Raw genomic sequence first — 26,047 nt, 5'->3', positions numbered from 1 at the left:
TTAAGGACTATACAGCATAGTCCTTAAAAGTCCTTTTAAAAATCGGAAAAGTGGATTATACTCCACTTTCCCGATTTTTGACACAAATACGACGAAATACGATTCAATTGATCATTTACTATAATTGTAAAAATGACTATTGTGGACGGACCACTTTTTATATAAGAGCAATTATTCATCTCATAGTACGAGAGAAAAGATATTCACACAAAAGTTTAAAAAGAGCTAACCGTTAAAAATACTTTCGTGTTCTATTTCCTTTCTCCTGTATGAGATAAATAATTGCTGTCAATTAAAAAGTGGCCCGTATTGATATAAATCGTAATATGCATGAGGCTTCGATTGTCAAAAAATAATATTGATTTAGGTAAAGTATTTTTTTTTATATTTTCCGCCATCCCAGCCACCATCAGTCAAACTTTCAGTAGTCTATAATTCATACCCACGCACGTACACATGTAAGGTAAATACATACACAAATGCGTCTGGCATTCGCTGGCTCTTATGATATCACTGTGTATAAGCATGGTAGGCTGTAGGTAATCATTTTACTGGGTGCGGTGTAGTCTCTTAGACATTTGGTATTTTGATCGATTAAGAGATTTGTCGATTTGGTCTAAGATGTGGTCATTCTGATAGTAACCCGCATACATTAGAATAACGGAGATACATATTTTTATCAGGATGCAAATATATCACTTAGGAAGTCGATAAAAATGCTGGCTGAAGGTAGTATAAGTAATATTCAGTGTTTTTTTTTCATTTGACTAGTCCTTGACTCCCATTAAGTTATATTTAAAAAAAAACATTGTCAATGGCAGCCTAGATGATCTATTAAATTGTGTAATTATACGAATTGTGAAAATTTTTCTTTTGGCTTATATTGCGCAACAATGTTTAAGGGCTAGCATTTTTACTGCGCAATATTTATATATTTTTATTGTAATTTTGCGCAATTTAATTTGTTGTATGAAGGTTGACCGTTCTCCGCAATGAGGCGACGGTATTCTTCTGTGTGTGTAGGACAGGCATAATGTAACAATTTCATTCGAAAACCGACTCATTCATTCATCTCATCCTTGTCTATTCCTGTGATATCTATCCAATCCAAGTAAAAAAAGAATATTTTTTGTGAAAGCGTAGCGCATTTGTGACTACTGCGTCTAATTATAATTTTGTTTGTAAAGATATTCACTATTTAATTAACAAAAGATGTGCATGAATTCTTCAGTGGGTGATTTGTTTGCAATATTATGATAGTTTCAATATGTAATCCGTAAAATTCATACTTGATTTCTCAAGCGATTAGGTACCGATCTAGTCATCCATGGCCACCATTTTAGAATTTACTCGGTGGTGCTCTCGAGTAATTTATTTTTGTTGTATGAAAAAGATGCGTTGTTTCTGTTGAAAATGTAACTATTCTTATCTTTAGTTCTTTATCTTTGAGTTTCAATGTATTACGGATTACATTTGTAACAAGAAAATGAATATTTTGTAATTTTTGAGAGTGACTCCATAGACTAGTTTAGTTTTCAGGAATACCTAAGTGAAGACTAAATTGGTGGCAAAATGGTGTCGACAAGGCAAATGAGCAGTGTCGGAGGTGGCAATGGGGGCAGCGATGGTGCAGGTCCCTCTCACGCGGAGCCCGTGGCGGTGTCCCGCGTCACTCGTCATTCCAGCGCCTTGATGCCGGGAGGTTCCTCGCCGCACGCTAGTACCTCTAAATGCACTTTAGTGCCGGCCCCCAAGACTCACACTACCAATATACTTGATTTGCCAGTCGAAGTTATTGAGAAGATTATTACCTATCTGGGATTCAAAAGTGTCTCACATCTTAGAATGGTTATTATTTTTTATGATTTATCTAATAGCTAGCAAAATAAGTTCCATCTTGCCCCAATAATAAATTTCAAATAAGATTTTATTGAAATTAGTTATCAATACCATTTTATCATGAGGCTGGCTATTGCTTTTATAGTGTTGGAGATCATAAAGTTTCTTGGCTAAACCTCCTCAAATAATAAAGGGACATAATGTATAGCTGATCAAGGCAAATGTTAAATTGAACAGGCTTGTATCTGGTTATAATGAATGTGAATGTTAAATTCCTTATTGAATTTCTATCAGGGAATATACTGTTGAGTAATATAATGTTCTTTTGTATGAAGATCTCTTTCTGATTTCATTTCAATTTCAGCAGTAATAATAATAAATTCAACTAATTTAATTTGAATGTTAGTCATCCTGTGTTAGTCTTCGCTACATGCAATTTTCCTGTTTTGAACATTGTATTAACTAAATATGATTTTATTGATGCAATTTAGCTAAGTTTGAATTACTTTTTGGTTCTCATGGGGAAAGAAGCAATCTCTGTTGTGTTTTGCAAGACAACATAGCATACTAATAATACAGCACTGCCATTGTTATATAACATTTTATAATATTGCAGGTTAATCGGCAGTTCAATTCAATATGTAGCAGTATATTAAACTCTACGTTTCAACGGTTACAAAATCAGATGTTACATAGATTTCAATCAATCAAAGCTAAGATGCCACGTCGGGAGTCAGCTCGTAGAAGTCACCCGCTGGCATGCGAGTCCGATATTATTGAAACTTTGCATATGAGGCTGAGTCTCTTGCAGATGACGTTTGGAAAGCATATTGAGAGAAAACACTGCTGTTTCTTCCCAGGAGAGGTAAGCACAAGTCTTTTATTATTTCTAGTAACAGCATTTTTTGTACATAGCTGTAAATTTTGTCCTTTGAGATGATTCTAAATGCTTTTAATACTGGATCAACAAGGCAAGAATTATAAGCCCATTGAAACAAATAGGTACAAGCTAAAATTTGCCACAGATGCAAATCATCAGCCTGTATAAGAGGATTTAATAATCTTGTACCTATCACAAACAATATTGATGATTCTACTTTAAATGTACATGATGATGCCTAGCAAGTGTTTGTGTAAATATTATATTCATTTCTGCTGTAATTCACATGTTTCGTATTTACACAAACAACTTGTTTTAGTCCATTTGGTATTTTATAAAATTTAGATAGACATTGCCTTGAGGCATTAAAGACAAAACTGCATTTATGTACAGCAATAAGGAAGTATAAATCATGTGCTAATGTAATGATTCATTTAATTATTACTTGTAATTATTATCAGTAGTATCAGTTTGTGCAATGTGAAATTGTGAATATTGATTAGTTTGAATAGCATGCATATCACTGTATCACAGTTTTATATTCTTTTTTCAATAAAACATGATTCTATGAGTCTAGAAAGAGTATAAAACTGGCACTTAATCGTAAAAACATTGAAGTTACTAGTAAACCAACCATTATTATGGTAAAGCGTGAATTAAGACCTCGTTCGTGCTCCCGCAACTCTGCCATAGAGGTTGCTTCGTGGTTTTTACGCAATGTTTTTTGCCCATGGTATCTATGTGTACTTTACGGTACAAAAGTTGCGCCTCGGAAGCCATGCGGTCCGTAATATTGGTTTTGTTGAATGTTATAATGATAATGATATTGATTCATTAATTTTAACTGCCTTTACTATATACCATTGATTTTAGTTTTTACAGCCATAATTTATCTAGATATTTTTAAAGTGTATAAAATACGGCGACCTATAATAATGAGATCATTTGATTCATCACGAAAATACCTGACGTTTTTTCCGTTTGTCACGCACGGATTATTTTAATCGGCGCTGTTGTCTCTTGGTAATTTATGTATTTATACATTAATTTAGACAGTTGAAAGAGTCCCTTGTAGTTCCGTCTATAAATAGACTTCCCAATCGTTACTGTGTTTATGGGACAGCAACACGTGTATCGTGCAGTGTTTGCATCATGAAAAATGTCCCATCAGGCAATTGCTTTGTACAATAATTAAATAATTAAATCTAAATCTCAATTATTGAGATTTAGATTATGTTGATCAGCAAGGTTGCCGATAGCCTTGTTGACCAATATAATAAAATGCTGACTGATCAAATCTGGGCAATGGTTTCGAACTTTGAGTATAGCTTGCTCAATACTGATCAAGGTAAGTTTTAGCTTATGCAGATGTTCGTCGGATAGGTATTACGTAAACAGAGTAACTATAATTGCTTTGTAGTAGCTAGCAAAAAACTGGCTGTAGGTAGGTACTCTCAGACGTAAGAATAGGATGTGCAGCCCCGGATCTAGGGGGGGGCAAGCCGGGGCCCATGCCCCGGGCGGCAAATTCAGGGGGCGGCAAAATCAAGCGGCTGCCTGATTTTAAATCCTACATCACAGATTACCATAATAGTTACCTACAGGGCCGTCTTAACCTATGGTGCAGGGTGTGCGAATAACCCGGGCGCCTCGGTCTCAGGGGGCGCCACGGGACGCCCCACCACCAGAAAATTTTGATGAAATTACACCCGTTTGATAAGGAAGTTCCATTGTATCATGATACTGACAAGCAAAGTTTCAAAAAAAGTCGCCTTCGCTATGTTTAATTGATGATTTTGATTATTTTTCATAACATCCTCCAACTAAGTGAAAAAATTCTCGCTCGCTACGCTCGCGGTTAAATTACCGTTTCTGTACTGTTTTTCTGATGGTTTATTATTTTTACGCACCCAATCAACGAACACAAATAGCACTCGTTCTAATCGGTTTCTTTTTATTTGTACATGATTCCCAGTTTAATTTGTGAGTCTTCAAACAAATAACTTAAAAAAGTTCGCGCTCGCTCCGCTCGCGGCTACTTGTTGCTCGACAATGTAGGTACTTTTGTGTCGTAGACTCAAAAAATTTCGCGATCGCTCCGCTCGCGCAATGTTACACAGGCTTTGCCTTGTTGGCTTCATTAGTCTAATCCGCGCTATCTTACCTTTTATAAGTCAAATGTAGCGAAAAAAAATATTTATGGAGTCCTCAAAAACAAAAAAGTTTGCGCTTCCGACTGCTTGCTACTTTACAGCGCTTTTTACCTACTTATTAACTTTTTGTGTACATTAATCTGTCTCCAGTAGCGGCTTTAGGGTAGGGCGCGGTTGGGCGACGGCCCAGGGCGCCGGACATAAAGGGCGCCGCAGGCGCCCCCAACCAATCCTTGATCAGAATTTTACTCCTATTTTTGTTTTAAATTTCATCAAAGATCGCAGCTTACAAGAACTGTATCCAAATGTATGGATAGCATCAGGGCCGCCTTAACCTATGGTGCAGGGTGTTCGAATAACCCTGGCGCCGCGAGCTCAGGGGCGCCGCGGTACGCTCCTGGACCAAGAAATTTCAATTAAATTAATGTATTGTCATACAATGCCGCGCGCGTTAGATACACTACTTTTATGTCCCAAAACTCAAAAATTTTCGCGCTCGCTTCGCTCGCGGTTTCTTACTTTACACTTACATTTTTTTTCACATATAGCTACTTTTAATTTAATGTCCCAATGCTCAAAAAAATTCGCGCTCCCTTCGCTCGCGGCTTCTTCACTTCACAGTCGCCTTTTATTATATATGTTAAGGACTTTTAGTGATCCAAATCTCAAAAAAGCTTTTTCGGGCTTGCTTCACTTTATAGTTGTTTTTATTTTTGAAAATTTTTTTGTCTACTGTAGCGTCGTTTGTAGAGTTAAGTTGTAAAAAGGTAGTAAGTTTAAGTCCTTTTATTAATAAGAAAGTAACTTCTAGTTTCTATTTATGGTACTACTTTAAGTCCCAAAATTTTAATTCATAGGCGCCAACACCAACAAAGAGCTATCTACGTTTGGGCTACATTTTAAGTCATTTTTGTTTTGAGTTCTAAAATATAACAAAAAATTTCGCGCTCGCTTCGCTCGCGCAATCACAACCTGTGTTCCCGTGTTTTTGCATTCACCAACCAGCAATAACTTATGTACGATTGGGCTACATTTTAGGTAATTTTTGCTTTGACTTGTTAACTATAAAAAAAAATTCGCGCTCGCTTCGCTCGCGCAATCAGTAACTACATATTATCTCTCTGTTTTTTTGAATTGTAGTTGGGGGCGCCGTAGAAATCTCGCCCAGGGCGCTAGTAGAGTTGAAGCCGGCACTGTCTGTCTCGACTTCATAACTTAAACCTGGCGAACAGTTTGAGCCTACAATGATTTGGACACATTTTTTTAAGTACTTTACCTACCAAAAAAGTGACTTTCGTTGGTGAAAATAAACATAAGTACGTAGGTAGGCGGGGCGGCATTTTTCAGTTTTTGCCCCGCCTAAAAAAAATTGAAGATCCGGGGCTGAGGATGTGTCATGATAATGTGCACAAACCAGTGCAACTACAACATCAATGTTTATAGCATGCCTAAAGTGTTTCACCTGTAAGCGTAGGCAAACCTATCACTTCACATCGTACTTGAGTTTGACAGTTTTGTAATTTTTGTTATCATAAAAATAGCTTTTATTTTCTAAATTCTACAGCGGTGTAACTCCGCTATCTAATCACAGACAAACCGCAGAAACCGTGCATGGCAGAACTCTACCTATAACATTTTACGTAAATTATGATCTGACCGCGGAATTCATGTTTTTGAGAGTTCCCTATATTAATATCGAAAGGAGGATCGTGGAATCGATGAAATGGTGAAATCTCGGTGTTTCTTCAAATACGAACTGCTAAACGTGAAACCCAGTAAAATAGCAATTAATGAAATCAATGCCAAAATAACTAATAGTAAGAACAAAAGAATCTGAAGCAATGGCGTAAAATGGATTTCGAAACACTTAGGAAAACAGATGAAGTTTAAATAACTATGTTCTTTAATGTTATGCACCCCGATTTTCGACTTGTAACATCGTGTTATGCAACTGCATGAAAAGCATGGTGCTGTATGTCATGTATTGGTTTATCGACAGATTACCTATAAATAGTTGTCTTATTGATTACCTTGTTTTGCTTTCGAAGTTGAAGACTTTGATGTATTTATTGGCTTTACATGATACCGGTGTGTATATAACCCCAACGAATAATATGAATGGTTCTCATGACTTCAGAAGAGTTTGTATCTCGTTAATAAAAGCAAATAAAAAGCGCGCTTGTTATCACGTTTGTGGGGTACTGACACGGGCTTAATTTTAACTAGATCTTACCAGATATTATAAAATGTGTACGCACGCTCCTGTCCGTCTTATGACATAATAATCCTTGCACATCAACGTTATGTTATTACATCCTGTGTGTAATTGAAGTCGAGCATACTGCCCTAATTTCAAGATGAAATTATATCTTTTAGAATTCCTATTTCATCCTTTATCATTAAAATAATAGACAATTATCTTGCGATGAATAATACTAATTAGTGTCAATCTATCATGAGTTGTGTGAAATATTGTGCGAGGAATCGAAATATCCAATTTTGAATTAAATTCGGGATAGCAAACGAATTGTCGAGCTGGGCAGTCCTAACTTTTCGTTCTATGGAACCTTTACCTATCTCCGCCCAACCTTTGTATCGAACCTATTTAACCTTTTAATCAATGGCCGTTGAATGAGCTGTACGAGTTAGACATATACGCCCGTATTGGTCAAACTCGGTCAGATGTCGATTTACTCTTTATGATGACCCTGACCTAGAATCGCGTTCTGTTTTGTATGGTGACACAAAAGGAGAGAATTAGCAACGTTCGCAATTACAGCTCTAAAAATCTCTTAGCAAAGTTGTGTCCTAGATAGTATTGTTTTGTTCTCAGTCTTGTTTAGCGAAATGCACATTTCTGCTTTTTCAGAATTTGAATGGATTTGTGCTAAAAACAAAATATGTTGCTCGCTAAATACTTTTTATTGGGCACAGCAAATAGTTTTTTTTTTATAACCAGAATAGTTTCGAAGAATGTAGCTATTCAATCGGTCTGCGTCTTTTTGCAGATAGAAGAAGGGTAGTGTTTAGTACTTTGATCAAACCATCAACTACGAAGCTAATAAGCAGACATGAAACTTATTCACTCCGAAGATTACTATTCAAATTCACACAATTCTTTAACATCATTTACTCTTCATTCAAGCTATACCATATGTTATTTAGCCTACGATTTTTATGCTATACCGGTGCCTATGTCGTTAGTAACGACAAAGGAACATTTCAAGTTCAAAAGGTAACAATGTCACAAGCCACATGGAATAGTGCTTTTTGCAAGAGTATCCAATATTTGTAAGATCTTTAAATGATTTTTGAAAATAAAGCTCTGTGACAAACTGATGACAATTTCATAAAACGAGAAAATAGCATGGGGGATAACACGTTGAAGATAGATAGGGGCACGTTGTGTCTGCTGGTGATTTACTATTAGCGGTGTATGTACCTTCTATGTAATAATAACATGATTTTGTTGAATAAAATTATTCTAAAACAAAACGCCACACACTATGGGTTGTATTTGGTATTAATTTTGTAAACAATAGTATAAACTCATCTCATTATCTTTATTATAGATATTAGATGAAGTATACAGTATTCTGTCATACTTAAAAACCACGACAAAACTAGCAAGACCTTACAAGGTGACTGATGAACTCTTTGATTTGACAACAATGGCCATGGAATACTTCAAAGAACACATTGAACCCAACTTGCCAGAGATAACATACTTTGGTACAGATTTCTTTGATATTACTACAGCATTTTCACGTGAGTATCAAAGCACGTTACTTTTTTATATTCCCACAGCGAAAGGACAGTTTTATCAAATTGTATAATATATTATGCAATTTTTTTTTGTAGCCTGTCCCACTGCTGGCCAATGGCTTACCCAGTCTTCCAATATTTCCTTTCGAAAGCTCGATCAGCGAGGAAGCCGTCTTTAATTACTGACCTAATTTACATAAAATTGAATTTTAAAGGCAATTAATATATATTTTATTTAACTGATTACAGCTGGCGAGAGTAGTAAATCGTACATTTGTTTGGACTCGCCGCCGCCGAGTGGGTTCGAGTCGTCTTCGTCGCAGCAGGCCGGGGCCAGCGTGTCGGACCGCAGGGTGTCTTCGCTGAATTTGTACTTGGAAGAGAGTCTGCCGCCCTCCCCGCCTCCGCCGCAGAGCAACATGGTGCTACGGAAACGGATACATCGCATTAAACAAGGAATGAAAAAGTGAGGACAAATTTTAAATATAACTGTTGTTTTACACAAACAAGGCGATTAACTTAACTGTTAAGACGTCGAATTTCACTTTTTTATGATCTCCAATGATAAATCGTAATAACGGCAGACGAAGTATTAGTTGTTTAATTTTTGTTAATTATATCTTCAGGTACAACGACCAGTTATCAGCATTGCGCAGTGATCTTCGTAGTTGCAAACGCAAGACGGCTCTTCAACAGAAACAAATTGCAGAACAACAGAAGCAGATTGCTGAGCAGCAGAAACAGACCTTGGAGTATGCTAACCGCCTTGATGATTACGATAAGAAGAATGAGGAAACAAGCCGCAAGTTTCAAACTTTATTACAGGTAAAAATATAGCCTTGGTTGCAAGTTGTAGTAATTTTTAATTTACAAAAAAATCTATCGCTGGTACTACTATTAAATACTGTGTGTATTATCTATATTCTTAATTTATATTTTATATTGATCGCTTGATGTTTTTGTTCCACAGGAGTTAAATAAGTGCAAAACGGAGCTACAGTACTGGCGTTCCCGTTCCCCGGCCGTGCCGCCGCTCTGCGCCGAGTGCGGCGCGTCCCTACGTCTGTCGCCTGCCTCGTCACTAGCACAGGTAAGCCTCCACTAGTGGGATGTTATGCTGAAGTTATTTGAAAAGTCTGACAATCAGTTTAACCAAGGTATAGCCTCCATTAAATTCTAGCTCCATTGAAAATTATGGTACTAAGCTGAATCCAGTTAGACTGGAAGTCTATTAAAAGATAAGGCTAGTCTTAATTTCCCGTAAATTGAGACCTATCTCTATTTAAAATTCCTTTATATGAATTGCAGTGGGCGGCCGGCACCAGCTCGGAGCCTACAGAGTGCGAGATGGGCGCTGGCGACGCCGAGCCCGCGCCGCTGCCCAGCGCCGCGCCCGAGCCCACCACCGAGCTGCCCCGCGCCGACCTCAAGCCCGAACCCAAGTCCAAGCCTGACTCTAAATCAGAAACCAAGTCCAAATCCGAGGCGAAAGTGGAGACCACCACCAAATCTAAACCTGAGCTTAAAGTGGAGAGCAGTAAATGTAAGCCGGAGCCTAAAGCGGAGAGCAGTAGTGAGTGCAGCGTGTCGACGCCGCCGTCGCGGCGCCGCGCGTCGGCCGACGCGGCGGGCGCGAGCGGCGCCACGCCCGAGCGCAAGAAGCGCCGCCTCACGCGCCCGCGCAAGCTGTGAGCGATGCCCACGGCTGCACAGAACATTCTCGAATCGACGGTGAGTCGGATCATTCTTGTTACACTACTTCCGATCAAATTTGGCGAGTTTACAGTTAGCTGTTCGGCTACGCAGTAGATTTTTTTTGGACAAAATTTTCTGTAGCCAATAACCTACCTCAAATTCGCCAAGTTATCTCGGAGGTACTGTACATTTGCGGCCCGATGTTATGACAAAAACGAGGACCCTGAATTTAGCGATTCGCCTCGCAATATTTGTTGTTATTTATTTCTCGCTATTGAATCCACTTTAAATAAAATTGACAGTGGGTTAATGCTCGCTTTACTGCAATACACTGTTCCATGTGCTTAACTTATTGACCTGTGATGTATTGCATGCGGTAAATCCAGTTAGCCTTCTTTTTATTCTTTGGAATTAAAAGTGTATTATTATATTCAGATTTTGAATTTCGTTTATATTTATTTATGCACAACTACTGTTTAGTATCAGACATGTACTGTCTCTCGGGGTCCGTGAAATTGCTAAAATGAACTGAATAGGTATACCTATTCTTTTATGGTTATTTGCTTTGCATGGATAATACATGAATATGATTACATATAAAGTAAGCATATTCATCTGCAATCCAATTGAATTGGTTCGAAAGTTGTGTGTTGATAGAGTTAGCATTGAATGTTATATTTGGAGCGGGGTGTAGTAAACCCGCGGTTGACGCGGGCGCCTCGGTCAGGACGTTGTTGAGTAATGATAAAAACTTTATGTACGTACGACGATCCGCAGCCAGTAACCATTATTCTGGAGTCCATTATAAAAATTGCATTCACTCATAGTATGTAAAGTAATATTTTATAGATTTATTAAAATTTTGTAGTATTTAAAATTGGTTACTATCTCAGAATATGATTCAACACACTATGCACATAATATTTTTTATTTACTGACTTAACGGAGTATTGCTTTGATGTTGTAATTTTTTAAACAATATATTCTCCTGGGCGAATTGTTTGCATGTGTATATTATTGTTTAATAAATTGCAAGATTGTGTTGTAGAATTTTATCTGAAACTTAGTTGTAATAGTTGGATTGATTTACAATTTACTGCTGATTTGACCTTCATTGTGGACCATTTGTGAACAAACTAAAAATCTACCCAAAAATACTTGACTATCTTTTTAATTTAAATAATTGTTTCGGAACGAATACTTTGTCAATTTAGCAATCGCAAACACGACTGCTGATCATGATGGTGTAATAGGTTCCATTCTCATATTGGGTTTTCTCGTATATATCTATAAATTAAGATTTTCCCTTGATTAATGAGCATAATATTTACGAAGTAGTCCTTAGGTACGATGTTCCATAAAACTTGCAATTAGTGGTTTTGAGGTTAATTTATTAGGAGTGGATAGTATTCTACAAATTCGCAGCTTACTTTCAAGTAGTCAAGCTTTAATTAATCTGCACAAAGGTGACGGTGTGTTGGGCCAGCGTGCGCTTTATCTTAAACTCAGCGTAATTTTTGCCTCATGATTCTGACATGAAGAATTGCACCACAATATTAAAGAATCTTATAATAGTTTAGTATTTTATTTTTTTGGTTTGTTTACGCTGTTCCATGGGTTTAGATGCTTGCAGATATTGTTCAGGGCAGTATTCATATACCAAATGGCTAAATAGATTTCTTTATGATGAGATATGATGTGTTATAAATTATGAAACATTTAAATGACTTTAGTACTGGTCAATGCTATGTTTGTTTCTTTGAGGTGACAGTAAGAAATTATAATTTGATTAATTTACTGTAGAAGATATTTATTTATTAGTCTATTACACTTGCGTAACAACGTGATTACCGACTTGATTGTCTGGTATAATTACTTTTTGTGGCTTGCGAAACCATTGGCAAAACTTGTTATGCATACGTACATTTTTCATATTTTCCAAAACTGAATTAAACATGATCGAGAACGAAATTATTTCATAATTCACCTCAAGGATCCAATAAACTTTCAGTTTTAAATAATGTTTGAGTAAAAACGGAGTTTCTACTAAATAGAGACCACAGCATCGCGGTAAGTGTTCGCAACACTAAAACGGTTCTGTGGTCTCTGTCTAGAGAGTTACAATTAGTTTTAATTTATAGGTTTTACAGCCCTGATAATTTTAATTTAGCAAAATAGGTTTTAAAAATGATTGTTAATGAAAATGGCGGTTGAATGTTGTGTTTATTTGTAAATATTCTAAAAGTAAAATCACATGTGTAATGTACAAATGAATATATTTATGATTGTATAAATATACAACAGTGTAAATGAAATATTTTTGTGACATGGTGTACAGTTAGGTGACAATAGATGTGGCATAAAGCTATTTTCCATACTTTGTGTTTAAGAGATGTGCTCACGGGCTTCACACAATTCTTGCATCATGTCACTTAACAATTTACGAACATATCAGCCAAATTCATCGAGTCATCATCGTGCAGGTTACCCAAACGATAAGCACCTAGTTCACTATTGTATTCTGTATCAAATACGCACAACTACTACATATATTTATATTGATTGACAGATTCGTTTATTTAATTTGCTATTTGTGAGTCATTCACCTTTAATTGCGTTTGTGGTTTTCATGCTACATTATTATGTACATAATATTCTTAGTGCATATAGTATATAAATATTTCCGATGTTTTTACATACAGAAATCACGAGTACAAATATTTTTCGTTATTATGCCACAAAGGCTTCTTTGTTTCGGTTACAAAAATAATATTCCTCGTTTATAATACATACTATATCGTTTGACTTAGTCATTACACTATACAATATATTACTTTGAACAAGACAGATTGTAAAATATTCAATCACGAGATGCTTTTGAGATAATAATTGTAGAGAACATATTATTACTTAGGTGAAACACCTATTTGGACAATAAGAAATGTTAGTTACCATTGTCTGCCACAGTAGCGAACATGCATTAGAAAATAAAGCTCTTAAGATGCTTGACAGCCACGCTACAAGTGTTTTTACCCGACTGCCAAGAAGGGTTATATTTTTGCGCGTTTCTTGTATGTATGTAACATTTTTTATTACCTCATATCTACGAAACGGCAGAATGCATTACGACAGGCAGGGTATCGACGGAATTGTTTCGATTCCTCAAGTATTCTTTAGACATGACGTTCAAAAACAACATGGCATCTAAGTAATTGCAGATTGAAGTAAAACATTTTCCTTTGTTTTCTGCAACAATTATATAATCATTACCCAAAATGGTATATGATTATCAAAATAGAAAAATAAACTAAAATTAAATTTTATTTTTAAATAAACGCCTAAAATAGAGTGAATAAATTATTAATCATTAAATACCTTCACCAAGTAAACTAAAAATATTGCAATCAAAATATTATTTGAAATAAAAAATCCGCCTGTATGAAAAATCTTAACTCTAACTGAAAAGGTCGAAAACAAGTTGAATAGTTGCAGTTTTGTGACTAACTTGATAAGCAAGTGTTCCATAGAACAGTCCCTTTTTTAATTTTGGAAACCCAATATTTCACCACACTCACAGCAGAATATTTCCACATAAAACAGATCACCTTGTGAAGAAAGAATATTTATTATAACTCACTGACATTGTTCAAATTGTTCTACCCCCTCGGTTCATGAGTAAAGATTTTGCGTGCAGGGTTTTTTGTTTTCAATAATATTTTCTGGGTTCATACACTAAAGTGTAACATATAAACGGGAATAGATAAACCGCTAATGTGTGTTCAACGTACGACGCTACTCTCGTTTGACCTCTTTGCCATGTTAATCTGTATATAGTTACAATTTGTACATACTATGTATGCTGTGTGTAGGACTGTAGATTGTTTCACATTCTTAGAGTTGTAAGGCAAGATATAGAATAAAAAGAAGTACACAGATTATTTTTAATGAGAGAACCGAAATCTGAGTTTGTCTCACGCTGAGACTGGACTTAGCGCCTCGGCAGACGCTGCCGGCTCTAGCGGCGGTGCAATCGTGTACATTGTGTGTTATATTCAATGGCTATGATATTTCAACGATCTAATAACGAACTATAAGGTAACGCTTAAACATTCTTGGAAACTCGGTACATATTTATTGGACTATTTTCTTTTATAATTTATTTAAATGTTAATTTTCTATTAAAGGTGAATGTTACAAATGAGTTTATTATCATTTAGCCAATTATTAGAGTACATTGTGTACATAATAACATATTAGGTTAAGTAGTCCACAAATGATTTTCGAAGTGCATGCAACGGCGACAGGCGGTCTATATTCATTTGTTAGTCGCGTGGAACTGGCTCATTTCATGTTACAAATGATTAAAATGTAAAATAATACTAATTATCTTATATTGTAATAATAATTTCGTGTCGAGTTTATCTTTGAAAGTGTTCCATTATACTTAAGTTGAAGTTTGTGAGGAATAAAACAACTGAAATGTATCTGATAGATTATCTGGAAGTAAAGCGTAAGATAAATATACTAATATTGTAAACACGATGTCATGTATGTGTTGTAGAGCTTAATGAATTTAAATTTTAGAATTTTACTTTAGATGAGAAACGATTCGAAGTGAACATAATTGTGCCTAAATCAGTTAAGTACTTAATGTCATGAAAAAATTGTAAATTATATGTGCGGACCGATATAAGAAGTTACGGTCTTGTGTACAATATAGACATATATTTTATTCACGATCTTTTCAAATGACGCAAGATCATTACTAAATTTTAAAACCTTTTATGATGTTTGAAAACAATAATAAGCTTTTTATGAGGAGTAAAACGATGTGTTCTCGCCAGTTGTGGTTTAAATCACTGCATTCGTTGTAATATGATCTTGAAACTTTAAAATAAAGTGATTCCTTTTTAAGATAATATGTGTGACATAACAATCCTACAAATATTTCAGACGGCAGGCATATAAAAGCCCACAGCTCTGATAAAACCATGCAATTATCCCAATCTTCGTGGGATATAAATACTACCTACTACTATCGTAATGTTTCTGCACCCTAATCAATGTTCTATTTTTCTTCATCATTCAATAGTGCAATATGTGAATATATCCATTCAATGGTGTTATTTTGACAAAATGTGCAGTTTTTATTCTTCGAAACTTTAAATAGATGCGATAGGGCTGTAAATTAAGGTATAAAATAACGTTGTTAGAGAAGATAATGATGTCCTGCCAAGTGCACTAAATGCATTACAGGAGTTTTATGTTGTGCTCTGGCAAGTGTGTACAACCAGCAAGACTGTCAATTGCTGTAGATATTCTCTTTATGATAGTTATATGATATAGTATTTTTATTAGACAAAAATACAATAAATGTGTGAAGTCCAATTTATCTTTTTTTTTCTCTTTTAAACCCTACCAACGAACCTATCATCAATTTGATTTTTTGCGTAAGTATTAGCTACTCGCACAAAATATCAGTTATCTAGACTCAAATCTATTATTAACTTGAGACATGAAAAATGGCAACACCCCAATCGCCACTAAGGATTTATTTAAAGTGTCCGTCACTTGCCTAACCTACCTTTGCCTTAAACCCGGCGTTGTTTGATGTAATTTGATTTTAGCCAATTGATAAAGCTTGACACAAGTAATTCAGTTCAGGCACTGCACGCATGCCTTTTAGGGTGCGTCCACATCTGGCGAATGTGCCGCGAATGCGCAGCACGCGAGCCGATTGCGAGCCGTCTGCGAGCTGCGCGCGTGCAGTCACTGCAATAGTTTGGTGTGCCTCTTTAGCGCAACTCATGCAAGGCTCGTATAGAGCGCGCGAGCGGCGCGCGATCTGCGCGCACTCAGTTCTCGCCCTTACAGTTCCGTATACTGGCTCAGCAGTACTATCGAAGATGTCAGACGTCGCGCGCCGCCTGCGCGCTGATCGCGGCGCTTAGGTCGCGCGCGGGCGGCGCAGAAGCGGCGCACGAACAAAAATGCACGCGCGCAGCTCGCGGGCAGGTCGCAAACGGCTCGCGAGCTGCACATTCGCGGCACATTCGCCAGATGTGGACGCACCCTTAGGGTCGAATGACTATTGACATACTTTTATTATATCTTCCTCGATGCTCGTTGACATTGAAAAGAGAATCAGTCGACTCCCACGTAGTTACATAAAATACATATTTCGGAAACAGCAGGTAGGTACAGCAAGAAGATTTATACAGTCTACAGACGAAGGCAAGGTACTGAACTTGAAATTAAAATTCATGCTTGCAATTCGACAATACCTCAAGCGCCTCAAAGGTTTCAAACCCAAAACGGTGTACTTAGGTATATCGTTAACAATAAGACGGATAACTACTGTATAGATCCGGGTAACTGAAGCGTAGGTACCTTCAAAAAAATGTTTCGTTGATTTACAAGTCACATGTGTTGGCACTGGCCACTGACCATGATAGAATTCGATTGCCGGATCCGGCAGTCTTAATGGGTTTGCCAATAAAAACCGATCACAAATCTAGGCGTATATCCTTACTCTAATCTATGAGAATGTAAGTAACTTTGTTGCTTGTTTTTCACGGTAAAATGACTAAAGCGATATCGATATTTGCTATTATGGTGATAGGCAGTTACAATACTACATGCCATCTCTTAGTTAAGTAGGAATACTGGTCAAAGAATAAAATCACAATCCAAATTAAGTTTATGTATTGTTATGTTAAAATAATTCATAATATTTTGTGTTTAGGTTGACCAGTTATCAAACCTACGATCCCCGGCATAGAAATCGAAAACAAGCGCTCTACGCTTAATAATTTACATCCCTTGTCCGTATTTGCGATACCACGAACTACAGCCTTAGATTACATACTACAGTTTACTTAAATATATGCTCCTAATTCCTAGCATATCATTTCGCTGCATTTTCAGCGTATGGGTTGCTCTAAAATAGAGACTTGTCAGTAAAATTCTATAAAATATTAAAACACCATATGACGTACATAGGTAAGTCCTAGGGTGATATGTATACCTACTTGAATTCGAGTACACTATAGCCCGGAAAACTACACACCGAAAGCAGCTGACGTGCTTTCATTATAGGAGGGAATTTATAAGCGAGGGAAATCGTTGGCGGCGCACAGTTGTCTGTGGCATTGTCGCGTGTCCACGCCGCGCCGCTACCGAATGCACCGCACACGCTGCATGTCGCGATCACATTCGTAAACAAGTGCGCAAACATGAAATGAAATTCGTTAATAAATAATATTATTTAAATATTTATTTTGAGGACCCAAGTGATTAGTTTTAAGTGACAATGCAAGTGGTTGCTGCAATATTTTCTGTGTTCGCGCTTTTGCAAGGTATGTTATATTGTATTGATAGTGGATTTATTTGATAACAATAGATGATAGATTTAGCATTTTAATAAACTAAAAAATACTTAGCTCTACTTAGACTAAAAATAATGTTTGCGTTAAAAATGTATTAGTCTTTCTCCGGATAAATAAATAGGACCTGGCAACAGAAATCAAAAAGCTCAAAAAAATTAAATAATATTAATGAAGTTTTAGTGATAGTTAAAACTTTTAATTAAAAATAAAAAAAAAACGTAACAATTCAAAATATACTTACCTACTAATAATACCTAATTATCAAATTTTATTTTGTTATTTCATAGATTTTTCCACAAGACTAGTAAAATAATTTGATCTTCCTTATTCCTTGCGCCCTTTTAAATTTTCTGACTCATGGGATTCATGGAACACCTGCCTAGTTCTAATGACATACTTGAGCCACACTACTTAAGTATGGTTCTGATAAACTGAATAAGGGGGTTAACGTGTCAATACTTATGTACATGACTTGTCATTGACTCATTCTCCGCTCCGGGAACTAAACAAATGTGAGTTATATTATTTATAGATAATTAACCGCTTAAACATTAATTATTTGTAGAAAAGAAAATACAAGGAAACAGCTACGACACCTTTTAAATTATTAGTTTTTCTTTGAACATCGGCTTTTCATGTAGTTAAACACGTCTCTATGTCAAAAGTTTAGATATAAGCAACGTATTAACTTAGTAGGAACCAACCTAACTCAAAATAAATGCAATGGATTAGAGATTAATGACATTAACATGGGAAATATCCTGGTGGTAAAATTTACGTAACAGGTAATACCGAAACAATATGCATACTCTATAAATAACGTGATTTTATACTTGTGTAGGTAAAGGATGTTCACATTTATAATAATTACCGGCAGGATGACTTTTACACTGCATATTATATATCTTAGTTCAACCGATTTCTTTCCTGAATGTGTAATTTACATGATTGACAAAAAGAACAGAAAAATAAACAAAACCCTTTTCATAACATTGATAAGCAAAGAGCGCTAGGTAGCTAAATTCAGTTAGGTCTCAAGTAGAGTTTTTTCTTTGCCTTGGTGCTGGCAAACGATACTTAGTCCCTTCTCTTCTCTATTGGGATATTTGACTGTGAGTTAGGTAGGTATGCCTATAAATAGCTATGTATATAGGTTTATGCGTCCTACACTTATTTCAAGTTATATCAAAAGATTAATTCGCTCGAGTTAACGGATCGCATGATTGGGTATTTAACTCACAGCACAGCTATGCAGTACCTACCTACTACTATAATATTTTTCACTATTTTTTTCAGTTGTTGCAAAAGCAGTATCTTTGCAAAATGAACTAATTAGCAGCGCATTACTTTAAAGTAGTTAAAACTAACACTAAATGATATTTTTTATTACATTGTTGCGACAATTAACGCGGTTTATTGTAATTCCTATTGCATAATAGAGAATTTTGCTGTAGCGTTTCGCATAGTTACCTACACTTGATGCACTCTTCCTTAAACTGAATATTATTAAAATATCATTGCATTGTCGACAAAAAATAAGCTTGTATAGTATCTAAGAAAATATGCTTTTTTCAATTCATAACGGCATACCAAAAAAAAAAGGGTTAACTTAACTTGAACTGAATTCCACTTCACGTAGATAATTAATGGACATAATTCGATACCGGAAGAACAATGAGTATTGACGTCATTTATTTATTATTTAATATCTCGGATGCAATGTTTACTATCACTTAACTGAGGCCATATAAGAGTAAGAGGCGTTAAACATGAGAAAACGAAAGGAGTTTGCGGAGTCCGCGTTGTTTTCAAGCGAAAGTACCTACATAGGTGTCTACTTTTAGTTTGTCAAGTTAATACAAAAAGTAAATAAATGGCCAGCAGGTTTAGGAAAGTAGAAAAATTGCTGGTTCGTAGGAGATGGCAATATCTAGGTACATATTGGCGTCACGCCTGGTTCCTGGTTCCCTCAGAGTATTTCAGAAATCGGCTAGTATGTCCTATAAATGTAACTACTTTTCATATCTATACATTGTTGCTGATTGCAATATGACAAAGCATTATATAAAATACTAGATTAACATTATATCCCCGAGCGTAATAATGGCTAGAAGAGAAAGTGCGTAGGAACGTTAGGAAATCCTGCAAGTGAAAACAAATAAACATAGTAGGCGCACTAATATGTTTTGTTCTGTTTCTTGTGCCTGTTTCATATTTCCGAAGGCTTGTAACGTCTCGTCTGAAACTTCGTCATAAAAATTAAGTTGTTGGTATTGAAACAAATATTTTATAGGTAAGTACTAAAGCTATCCTGTCAAGTCAGCATGAAATAGCGTTAAATCTAAAGGCTTTTTTAAAAGAAAAAATAAGTGCAAGGTTTCTTTATGAAACTGTAAGGCACTGAATGTTTTAATAGGTAAACATTGCTAAACTAGAACTGCAGATAGTCCGATAATTCTGTCCGGGCTTACATAACACTAGATATATCAGTATTTAAGTTATCTTCTATGCATAATGCAACAGATCAGAATAGACACAAATTGGTTGCTATCTGTCACTTCAAGTTTTCAATGATATCCGTTATAATAGGACCTTTATATAAGAACTTTATTTAATTAATCGTGTAATGTAAAGAGAACTTGTTTCTTAGCAGTAACTAATGCTTCTATTTACTTGTGTAATGATTCTTATAAGATATCGGAAATGTCTAGGTATGTCGAAAAGAGAAAAAAAGTCGGCTTAGTATTCACAATTCCAATTGGTAGTAAGATCTTTTTTTGTGAGAAATCATCAAATTATCTTTCCCAGTGTGGGTGTAGGAGTGTTTCTTTTACTGACTTAAACCCACCATATTCCTTCGTGAGCCACCACCTGCAGAAGGTAACTTTTCTCAATTGATAGAAGGACCTACAATAATAAATAATTGTAGTATTTAAATGCTCTATAAATGAATGTTCGAAGGCTCTTAACAGCGGGTCGCAACCAAAACACGTAACTGTGATCGATTTATCAATTCGCCGAATAATCGCTAAAATACAAAGTCACGCAATCATGAAGTACGTGGTTACAGCACAGCCACATGCCAAATCATACCGATCATTCGATGGACATACGGTCACTCCCAACATTCGATCTATCTCTTGGTTCGCTAACTAGAGATAGATATTAGCCCCATACAATGGTATGAAAAGTAACAAAATGGTAGATTATTGGGAACGCTGCTACGCTGTATCTAGAGGCTCAAACAACTGAAATTTTCCCTTGAAAACTGACAGCTGTCAACTGACCAAAACATTCGATACTCCTAACTTTATCTCTGCTTTACACATGATGTTGTAAATTATAAAAACGAAAAATGACTCCTGTGGTTAAACCACTGAATGGATTAGGTTATTTTTTTTACAATTCGCCATAGAATATCATAAAGTATATGTGATAGGATTTAATGTGATTATGAACGACACACTCTGTATAACGGACCTACGTATAAGTACGCATATTTGTACTTTAAAATGCAATATTAAATTTATTAGTAGGAATATAATGTAGGTTAACTTAGATATCCCTTTGAGACATAGGTAGGTATCTAATCTACTTAAGTATGCATGTAAGTACTCATATCCCGCATACTTCTTAGAAACTCCTATTTATTGGAAAATGCAGTTAATTGAAGGGAAGTACCGATACCTAATTAAACCTAAACATGGTTATGGTTATGCGAACATTTTTAAGTGTATTTATACGACTGATACGTTCGGCTGCCTTGACATAGCTATAAAATGCTGTAAGTAGGTAAGTAGACCTATATAGGTATCAATAGTGGAAAATGTAACCAAACTCCTTGATTAAAAATTCTTTGCTTCTTTTTGGTCCTATTTCCCAAATAGGAACCACCGTTGAAAAGAGTTCAACGAAATCAGTCAGAAATAAAATATCCAAAGCAAAGGTACTTAGAGGACTTATTTAAACCTGTGGAGAAGAAGAGATAAGATGATGCAGATCTATGATGTTGTAAATCGCCATTTTTTCAGGATACAACTTGTATTTACCCATTTTTAACCCCCGACGCAAAAACGACGGGGTGTTATAAGTTTGACGTGTATGTGTGTGTGTGTGTGTGTGTGTGTGTGTGTATGTGGCATCGTAGCTCCCAAACGGATGATCCGATTGTAATGCGGTTTTTTTTGTTTAAAAGGAGTGTCATTCGGGAGTGTTCTTAGCTATGTTTGGTGGAAATCGGTTCAGGTCTTCAAGGTCATCAGCACGTTTGTTAGGTGTGAGAGGAATGTTACACGCTCAGTTTACTTGCAAGCATGTGTGGGATCTGAAATTTGAAACACTAATGTCTTCTGGAACCACTGAGCTGGTCTGCTGTTAGGGCACGAAGGTAGGAGACGTAACCCTGAACTGCCTTTTAGTAAACCCATCGAGTTTGGGCTCGTTGAATTTGTCTTGACTAGTTCTCTTCAATTGACGAGAACCTGATACTGGAAATGGGATGTGGCGGATGAAACCCTGGAATGCCGGAATGAAACGGATAAACCGATTTATATCTTCGCTGAAAATCTAGAATGACCAAAGGTTTATGTTTCCTCAATCTGTGCAATTCTCCCAGAGCCAGTATGTTATGAGGATTGTTAAACAGCATCCTTTGGCCGAGATCGCATAGAGCGACCCCATCTTAAAATAAAAGAAATTAACTGAAAGAAGGAAAAATTAAGGAGCTCCTTCAAAAAGCATGAAATAAAATTAAATTATAAATTTAAAAAACCCCCGACCCAAAAAAGTACGCAATTAGTATGACAAAAGGTTAAAAACGCTAAACCCTATAAAAAGCAAAAAATAACTTTTAACTCTACGTCAGTACCAACTAAAGCATGTCAGACTAAACTAAATTTTGACGTGTCGGGGGACCGCTTTTTACCTTCAAAAATACTTACATAAATCAAATGATACCTACCTAATTACAACATTCGTATAAAACAAAATTATATACACAGTTATAAGTAGTATATACTTAATTACTTCTAACGTTAGGCTAATAAATTAGAGCGGTCCCCCGACACGACAAAATTTAGTTTAGTCTGACATGCTTTAGTTGGTACTGACGTAGAGTTAAAAGTTATTTTTTGCTTTTTATAGGGTTTAGCGTTTTTAACCTTTTGTCATACTAATTGCGTACTTTTTTGGGTCGGGGGTTTTTTTAAATTTATAATTAAATTTTTTAAGACGAAAATTCGTTCGTTCACATTAAAAGTGTTACAGTTACATTATTTTTGTAGACTTCTGAATAATCACACATTACCGATGCATACCTACCTATGGTTTTACAGTGCACGTTTTATGCATATGTTAAATCCTGTAGGTAGGTAATCTTATACATTACCACCAAGAAAACCATAAATCACTATTTCTAAGAATCTATACTTAATAGAGATACTGCTCTTGTTATAACTACGTAGGTACATAATAATAAAGACAATCTGACATCAAGTCCAGTAGATCATTATAATGTTTTTTGTGACACCGACTTCAGAAAGACAAGTGTTAGTTATTTTTTAGTGTTATTGATTTTAGTTTTTGCTTTGACTTGAAATCCCATTGACACGTCTATTTTAAGTGTAAAAAATATGTTATAAGGTTGTCACGTCTGCTTAGGGCAGTAAAAATAGAGAATCAATCGTTTTTGAATCAAACGCTGAATCAAATAAATACATCTACTGGATTCACAGTAGGTACCTACTCATGCGTCGTATTGCAATTATTTACACTATGCTGCTAATGTTAAGTAGGTAGGTACCCTTGATTAGATAAATGATATGATACCTAATAGATACATTCATAATTTGTAAAAAAATCCAGGTGCTTTAAATAAGCTGTGGGTCCGAAATAAACAGTATTTCATTTTAATCAATATTTACCAGATAAATAATTTTTAACGTAAAAACCCACTTCACATCGAACACCTGAGTTATATCACGACAAATAGTTTACCGAACTGTACTTTTTTTCTAAGTAGGTACTCTAGGTATCTACTCCCAAAGCTAGCGAGGACATGACTACGTGTCAATGATCCTTGTGGTAAATGCTCGCCATGAATTAATAAAAAATACAATATTCCATTTGCTCTCTGGGCTTGTTCCCACCTGCTCCACAAAAGCGTTCCCAACGGGTCCAATGCGAAAAAAAACTATTCATTATAGTTCGGCCATTCAGAGAATGCGTTCCTGACACGTCGCGATTGAACTGACGACGTAATAACATTCATTGATTATTGATATAATAATGTTGTTTTAATGCTCCTCAATTGTTAAAACGGTAAACAACCAGCAAAAATATTTTTATCGTAACTGCAACGCCATTGCAAAGTTACGTCGTCAGTTCAATCGCGACGTGTCAGGAACGCATTCTCTGAATGGCCGAACTATAATAATAATAAAATCCTTCCCCCGAGCTCCAAAAGTTATGAAAATTTTCATCATGTGGAAGGAATTTGAAGGTACTTATATTTTAATTTATTTTGCTCTACAAAATTTTTGACCCAAATGGAAGAAATGTATGAAAACTTTGCTAACAGGAAACAATGGGTTTGGAGTAGATGGGAACAAGCCGCTCACTGAGGTTCTACCTATAGATGTTTTTATAAACGCTGTGGTTACATAGAAGCAGAGGTTAATGATGACGTTGAGTCAGGCTTGCCACCGGACACTATATTTCATAAAGATAATCTATTCTCGTCACATCCGTGATATATTCCGTACAGGGATCTTAAAGACCTACCGGTTCTTTAACCAGGTGCTACAGATAAGATGGAAATAATACCTTAACTTTTTTGTGTGTAATAGAATAACTTAAAACCAGCTCCATCTACGTAATGTGACAAGATTTATTTTGAACTTAGATTAGAATTAAAAGTCGAAACTACTGTATGATTTGAAATTAGGAAATTTTGAGTTGTATTAGCAAATGCCTGAAAACAAATATGGTGGTAGGATTTTTATTTAACTGTGTACGGTAACACACAGAGAGTCTCTTTGTGACAGGAGGCCTATGCCCGAGCAGTGGGACGATAATAAAAGACTGTAACTGAAAATCAGATGCCTTTAAAATCGAGTTGATTTAGCTAAATAGGTATTTTGTAAATGACTATAAAATTAAACGAATGTGCCAATGTAAACACTAAACTCCCTCGTTGCAGACATCAGACTAATAACTCAGTCACTACTAAAACAGTTCTGGAAATAACAAATCGATTAATAAGGTATCTAATAACATAGTTGCTGGAAAATCGCATGCCACATGCCAATAAAAACCGTTATTATGTACTTTTTTATTTGATTCTACTACTGTGTGAACTTGGTTTTAATTATATCTACCTATACACAAGATGTGGTCCACGTAGTATCTCTACTACGGAGGAAGGAATATGAACGGAGATGCCATAAGTCAGGTAGGTCAGGCGCCCTCTTGTTGTAAGTACCATAGGTACATGATGACCAAAACGATCGGTTACCAGTAAACTAATGAGGTGTTAGGGCTCCTTGAATCATTTGACAAAGTGGTAAAAAAATGGGTGGTTTCCAAAGAAGGCGGAGACAAGTACGTACGTCGTCCCCCAAGTACCCGTATATTGGCGATCTATTTTCTTAGGAGATTTTCCATTATGACATCTCCGCCCGTCATTTTGTTCTCCATGACCTCTACATACATGCTATATTTAAATACCTACCTAACTTCTAATAACTACATACGTAGAAGTTCGTATAGCCTGCATCACGATTGATTACTAATTAATCAGGGGAATATTAAACAAGCAGTTGCCACGTGCCTGTCTCGCTAAATGTTGCTATTAAACAAAATGTTATCACAATTAATAAATTACAATGAACTGTTTTTATGGCGAGTTATAATGCTAACTCAATACAAATAATCATTAATTTTATAACGTCACACGGTGTTAAACACGTGTCGTGCATAATAATGAGAATATATCATATGAAAGAAAGGTACTCATTTAACTAATTCCTTTGTTCTTTTCTAACATAAACATGAAAGAATATGCGTCTTTAAGTTTATTAATTTTCTAGAAGTTACCTAATAATTACTTCATTATGTACATATTTAGCTTTTTTTTCTGTTTGTGTCTGTACGTTGCCTAAGTATATAATTTCGCAATTTACGTAATTTTTATTTCATAATCATAATTCACTGTGAAGGATTAAGTTAAATGACACATTATTTACATTATTTTGTCAGTTTACAAATGAGCTGTCAAAAAATACCACATAATAATTCCCAAATTCCGCGGCCTATTATTTAAATATTCT

At 35.7% G+C, this 26,047-nt stretch overlaps 2 protein-coding genes across 2 annotated transcripts in view; both read left to right on the top strand.

Annotated features, from left to right (window-relative positions):
* Positions 1-1,106: 1,106 nt before the first annotated feature.
* On the top strand, positions 1,107-15,720 carry LOC124632130 (F-box only protein 28). Its single transcript, XM_047166809.1, has 8 exons — positions 1,107-1,230; positions 1,533-1,848; positions 2,456-2,704; positions 8,445-8,640; positions 8,887-9,103; positions 9,264-9,462; positions 9,608-9,727; positions 9,946-15,720. The coding sequence occupies exons 2-8, from the start codon at positions 1,573-1,575 to the stop codon at positions 10,327-10,329; spliced, it is 1,641 nt and encodes a 546-aa protein (XP_047022765.1). The 5' UTR covers positions 1,107-1,230; positions 1,533-1,572; the 3' UTR covers positions 10,330-15,720.
* Positions 15,721-17,480: 1,760 nt separating this feature from the next.
* Positions 17,481-26,047, top strand: part of LOC124632131 (carbonic anhydrase 7-like) — a 31,234-nt gene continuing 22,667 nt past the window's right edge. The window contains exon 1 of the mRNA XM_047166810.1: positions 17,481-17,690. Coding sequence (XP_047022766.1) covers positions 17,645-17,690 — 46 coding nt within the window. The 5' untranslated portion in view covers positions 17,481-17,644. The remainder of the gene's footprint in view (positions 17,691-26,047) is intronic.

Source organism: Helicoverpa zea, chromosome 7 (assembly GCF_022581195.2).
Source record: "Helicoverpa zea isolate HzStark_Cry1AcR chromosome 7, ilHelZeax1.1, whole genome shotgun sequence".
NCBI classification, from domain to species: Eukaryota; Metazoa; Arthropoda; class Insecta; order Lepidoptera; family Noctuidae; genus Helicoverpa; species Helicoverpa zea.
Note: the sequence above shows the minus strand (reverse complement) of the source record. Positions and strands in the feature narration are given on the sequence as shown.

Bases quoted from the DNA above. Each gene is read 5' to 3' on its own strand.
- LOC124632130 (XM_047166809.1), top strand. From the start codon at position 1,573: ATGGTGTCGACAAGGCAAATGAGCAGTGTCGGAGGTGGCAATGGGGGC. The intron at 1,849-2,455 runs GTTATTATTTTT...ATAATATTGCAG, and splicing joins GTGTCTCACATCTTAGAATG to GTTAATCGGCAGTTCAATTC. The intron at 2,705-8,444 runs GTAAGCACAAGT...TCTTTATTATAG, and splicing joins GCTGTTTCTTCCCAGGAGAG to ATATTAGATGAAGTATACAG.